General features: G+C 35.8%; 1 protein-coding gene across 1 annotated transcript; it reads right to left on the reverse strand.

Moving 5' to 3' along the window:
• Nucleotides 1-3,394: 3,394 nt before the first annotated feature.
• On the reverse strand, nucleotides 3,395-5,505 carry LOC131313660 (abscisic acid receptor PYL12-like). The gene is made up of 2 exons (XM_058342097.1): nucleotides 5,288-5,505; nucleotides 3,395-3,846 (listed from the first exon to the last, which is right to left on the reverse strand). Exons 1-2 carry the CDS (start codon nucleotides 5,480-5,482, stop codon nucleotides 3,499-3,501), a joined length of 543 nt encoding a protein of 180 aa, XP_058198080.1. The 5' UTR covers nucleotides 5,483-5,505; the 3' UTR covers nucleotides 3,395-3,498.
• Between the last annotated feature and the right edge of the window lie 665 nt (nucleotides 5,506-6,170).

Here is a 6,170-nt window from a genome sequence, read left to right on the forward strand (position 1 = left end):
ATTATGGATTTTGTTGATGATAGTGAAGGTTATATGGATAAATTTGGTCAAGTATATGAAAGGAAGCTCAGGGTTAGTTTGATTAATGATTACAAAAGGGTTAAGAAAATTAGATTGTAACAAACTTTCTTATTCAACAGATTCGTATGTAGAATGCCAGCTTAGGTAGAAGAAAAATGGTAGTGTAATAGCCTGTGATTCCTTAGAGATTCTTTTTTATCAATGCTAGAGCAAGGAGCAACTATTGTTATGCACTCATCTGTATTCAACATTAGGTATATCAGAAAGAGAAGGAGATAGGAAGTGATTAGCTTCATAAAAGGAGTGATTTTGGCATAACTAAGTCAGCAATAAGGGGAAAGGAGTGGAAAGCAAATAATTGACGATAGCATCTATATGGAAAGGACTAATTAATGGGATCCCTTTGATTGCTGCAATTCCTTTTTGTCTATTTGATGGAGAAGCTTCAGTAATTTGTTGTGCTTTGTTCTTGTACATGTCAGTAGTTAGGTGGTGCACAAGAAATGCTAAAAAATTACCAGCCATTACTCTGAATGTGCAGTTCAAAGAATGGGTTTATTTTGAAACCATCTGATCGCATTGAGAAGTTTTCCTTAAATTGGCCAAGTGCTTGTGAACAGAGCAATCATAAGAACAGACCCAAAAAAAAACAACACATGCAATGACCAAAAAGCCTGGATCTGGACAAATAACTCTACCACAGATAAACTCTACCCCGAAAAATCAAACACTCAACATGCAGAGATCAAACACAGAAACAGACAAGCCAAACACTCAACATGCAGAAATCAAAGACAGAAACTACAAAATCAGAAATGACAAATTACCCAATCAAAAAACAACACATGCAAGGACCAAAAAGCCTGAATCTGGCCAAATAACTCTACCACAAATAACTCTACACAGAGAAATTAAACACTCAACATGCGGAGATCAAACACAGAAACAGACAAATCAAACACTCGACATGCAGAAATCAAAAACAGAAACTACAAAATCAGAAATGAGAAATTACCCATTACCTCGTACCAACGGGACCAGAACATGCAACCGAATAAATGGCGAAAATCTAATAAACAAACGGCGTAAATCCCAAACACCAGTTGCCAAAACTTCTGTCTCTACCAAAGCCTTTCTCTCCGGCTGTCCCTGTCTCTGTTTTCTTTTCTCCTATGATGAAATCATATATACAAAACTCCACCCAAAACAAATGTCCACCCCCTTTTTTGCCATGCAACCCACTAACTAAATTCCCATTGCCACGTAACCCACTAATCAAAAGTAGTAAAATTTCCATTCCACCCAACAAACAAACAAACACAACTTAGCAAAAGGAGGGCAAAACTGTCCAAAAGCAGCCCAAAAAGTGGCAAGCGAAACCACACCAAAACTGGTTCTTATTTAAGAGGAGTAGGAAAAGCGGACTTTCCCTTTTTCGATCAAATTTTGTTGATCCGAATCGTTCAATATGATCAGAATAGAAGTGCTAAACGAGCCAAGCACAGTATTGCTTGAGGTTGACTTGACTCCTTATTACATGTGTTCAAGTTTGGCTTGAGCTTGAAACTTTTTGAGATCAATTGTTCAAGCTCAGCTCGAGCTTAAAATTTTGTGTTCGTGATAAGCTTGACTTGGTTTGTGGAATATGCAAGTCAATCTCGAGTTTTCAAGCTAGGCTCGTTAAGTTCCAAAATGAAAGGAGCTAATTTAAAACTATAAAGAAAAACTATCATCATTAATCTAGGCCAAAAAACTCATAAACATAAAATTCAGTTATTAGCTACGTTCATTAAATTAAAAACCCTCAAACCCTTAAATTTTCATATTTCACATAGGATATTTCTTATTTCGATGCAATGGTGCTATAAAACTTGTGAAAATATTCATATGAAAAGCCAAATCAAATCGCATATTTTGGGATATTTATTAAATCTACCCCTATATTTGTAATATTTATGAAATGACCTCTTTGTTCACGAGCCAAACACTTATACGCTCAAGCTTGGCTTGAATTCTTAAACAAACAAAAAAAATGTGATTGAGGTTGGCTTATATTTTTTTTAAACGAGTTTGAACAAACTAAAAGTCGAACCAAGCTCAATCTATTTGGTTCATTTAGCAGGCCTAGACCAGAACGTGATTTTAAAGGTCCCCGCGAGAAATCAGCAAAAAATATGATCGGGAAGTGCTTCATTCGAGCAGTTTTTTTATTGAACAGTTCAATGCAAAACTGCCCGAATGAAGCACTCTCCGATCATATTTTTTGTTGATTGATTTCTCGTGGGGACCCTTAAAATCACATTCTAAACACTTTTTTTTTTGAAAACAACATTCTAAACACATTGAACGGTTCGAATCATTGAAATTTGATCGAAAAATGAGAGAACCGTATTTTAGCAAGTTAAGGACGCCCTTGTCCCTAGTGGAAGCTTGGGGTGTGTGTGGTGCCTTCCAACTTGGCTACCAGCCCACTTGCTCTATGAGGGTGTACTTTGGATGACCAATTTTTCTGTTTTCATTTTCACCTTTTCAATGTAGGTGTTAACCTTTTGACTTCTCATTTTTCATTTTTCCTATTTTGATTAACATAAAAGACCTATAGATCGAACACTACTCATATTGCTAAATGTATTATGCACATGTCTCTCAAACTCTCTATAAATCCATAATAGATTTTGGCCATAATACGAAACGCCAACCGCAAAAAGTTTTAAAATTTTTTGAGGCTCCTAAGGTAGTTTGTGAAAGAAGAAAATACCTTTTTGTTAGTAGTGTTTTTTCGTTTTTAGAGGAAGAACAAGAAATTCAATAGATAATAACTTAAACAGCTTACAGAAATAAGCAACACGGGAATAAAGCTACAATGACTATGTAAATACAATGCAAGTTTAAAACCTTATTGTTGAAACAATTTATGTAAAACACTTACGGGTATTGATCTTCTATGATAAATTCATGACAATCGATCTACTTTATGAGATTGAATTCGGAATTTTTATTAGCGAATTCTAGTTCTACGAAACTTCTTAGGTTCTACCGTTGTAGCGGTTTATGAAAACGTTATGTACTAACCCTTCGTTTGATTCGGGCAGAACATGCTTTTTGGGGAAAAACCTGCCGTTTGGAGCGAAGGAAAACAATAGTCAACGAAAAATGTTTTCCATGGTTAACCAAAAATCAATTGATTTTCACAAAATAAATGTTTTAACATTTTTTAAGGATGGAAAATGTTTTCCGGAGCCATGCATGGCAACCAAAATGATCAAAATACCCTTACGTAAAATGTACAAAATATATTCCATAAGAAAATTAACAAAAACTAATAAAATAAATATGTACTCTGCTCAAGTTTTTACGTATTGGACATCAAATGAAATAAACAAACCAATGTTATTCTAGATCGGCTCATACACACCCCTAGCGCAAATACTTTTTTTTATAACTCACGTATTTGGGCTAGCTTACGCGATAATACTACTAATATGCATCGATCTCCATTATTTGGGTCCTTATGACTAAATCCAAAGCCATCTTTTCGCTGATATTAGCCAAGGACTTGAGGTTGCATCTGATTATAGTATCGGCAAACAAGCATGTATCTTCCTCACTACTCCCTGCCGGAACATCCACGACGTACGATTCGATCACGACGGTCTTCCCGCCATCCTCTCTACCGTTATCCTCATGCAGTGTCATAGTTGCGTGATAATTCTCAAGCCTATGGTCTCCTCCGATAATACTAAACATCATGACATGAGTCTCGTCGTCAAGCTTGTCGAGCCGCTCTGTGCTAAATCTAGCCGGTAAGCCGAAGACGATCTCCACCTTGTTAGAAATATACACCATGAAGTATTATAAACTGTAATAAAACAGAAGAAGAAAAAAAATTCTACGATGAATTTAACTCGTTGATTTCGTATAACAATACCACTGGATAAACTTTTCTTTGCAGTTGATTAGGGTTTGATTTGTGTTTTTTTGGCTGGACATGGCCCATTACTGTTTGGGTTTTTTTTGTTTGTTTCGGGCTTGGCCCATTTAGGCGTTTTGGTTTTCGGCCCTTCTAGTGTTCTAGGCTTGGCCCACAAGTGTTTGGGCTTCGGCCCTTTAAGGTATTTTTTTTCATCCAGTTGGATTCCCCACTCATTTCCCCCAACTTGATATACATTTTCCCTACACTTTTTGTCAAGTTTTCCCAAATAACATACTCACTTTTCCCGATAAAAAAAAGATGAACTTTTCTTCCGGGAATATACTGTTGTGCGGAACCCAAATAAATAGATGGTGTTTACGAATATCGAATCGAAGAACAAAAATAGATGTGCGAAAACAAACCAAAATATCCAAACCAAATATGAGAGAATGTGAGAGACACAGATCTTATGTGGTTCGACTTTCTTTGGAATGTAAACCTATTTCACAGGTAGTCGATCAATGGCTTCCACTAAAACACTGGCAAACAGATGCTCAAAGAACTATAAAGAATAAGCTCTCCAAAAACCTTTCTACCCAAATCTCACCAAAGCTAATTAAAGACAAATGCAAACTCTCTCAAACCCTAAATCAAAACCCTAATATTTGTTCTCACACCAATAACGAGACCATAAAACAATGTTTTATAACTAAAGACAAGTTGCCTAACAAAAAAGCAATTGGGGTAAGAAACCCCTCCAAAAAAATCCTAAAATCTGAAATTTTTCCATTTGGACGGAAGTAGCGACCGTTGAGACTAGAATGAGAGTAATGATTGAATTGCAAGATATTTATGTACTTATTGTGAAGAAGATACTCAAATTTATTGCAATTTTTTTGGTGCGTATACTCAAAATTAGTAATTATTATTAGTAGAAAATGAAATTTTTGGGTGGGACCGATTCCTCCGCTGCCCCACTGTAGTTCCGCTAATCCAAATTTTCTTGCCATGCAGTTGTGCATATCACCTAGTATATATTATGATGCACAACTCCGTTCCGTTAAATGTTTTTATTTTTTAAATAATTATTTTTTGCTTTACGAGATAGATTATTTTCTCACAATACATCACTTTTAAATCAAAAAATAAATACTTAATTTAGTTAGTGAAACACACCTTTAAGGTCCTTTTGAATTTAAATAATACTCATTCACATCGCAAGTATGAATGTCATAGAGAAATATAAAAAAAATATGTTCCAACTTCCATGCCAGTTAGTTGGCTAGTAATGCACATTTGATCGAGCTAGGTCCCAAGTTTCGGGTTTGAGCCAAGAGAAAGAAAGAGAGATACCTCTCGGATGCTTCCAACACCACCATTGCCGCCGGATTGCACGGTGCAGCTCTTTACGAACTTCTTGTAGGATTGTGGGTGGTCAAAGCGCCGGACCATGGACCACACTAGGGGCAGTGGTGCTTCTATGGTCTGGACCAGGCTCGAGCCACACTGATTGGGCGAGAAGTTGTGGGTGTGGTATAGGCTCATCATTTTTGCTAGTTTATTTGGGTGTTGTTGGTGGTTTGCATCATGGAGTACTCTACTTGAGCCTCCTGCTTTATATAGCCTCCTGCTTTATAAATTATGGATGTCATCTGCTTGTTATTTGTTTTTTGTTCGACGGTAAAAAATGTACGGATCAATTTATACGCATCTTGATTAATTATGTCCTCTGTCCGGAGGTGTTGAAGAGAATAAATTATGATTGTCATTTGTTTGTTCTTTGTTTTATGTTCGACGGTTAAAAATGTACGGATAAGTTTATGCGCACCTTGATTTTTTTTGTCCTCGGTCCGGTCCAAGGCATACCATCAACATCAAAATTAAGTGATTCACAAGAAATTTCTTTCTTCCGACCTGACACCAAAGCCATAACAATTGTGTAAGCAGTAAACCCACTAATTAACCGGATTAATTCTTTGGGTTATCTGCTTGTCCTTTTCATGTGGCTACAAATCAAGAGTGACGCCCCGTTCCAGAATACCTTCTTAAAAAATAAGTAATTATTTCAAAATTTTAAATTCAAAAATAATGTAAATGAAAAATAATTTTTCAATTTTTTTTTGCACCGTATTAAATATCTCAATGAGATTTATCAAATAATATCTATATTGATAGAAAAATTATTTGCGTAAGCACATAATTTTTAAACTTAAAATTACTTTCTTAAAAAGTAAGT

This window comes from Rhododendron vialii, chromosome 13a (genome assembly GCF_030253575.1).
Source record: "Rhododendron vialii isolate Sample 1 chromosome 13a, ASM3025357v1".
Lineage (NCBI taxonomy): Eukaryota > Viridiplantae > Streptophyta > Magnoliopsida > Ericales > Ericaceae > Rhododendron > Rhododendron vialii.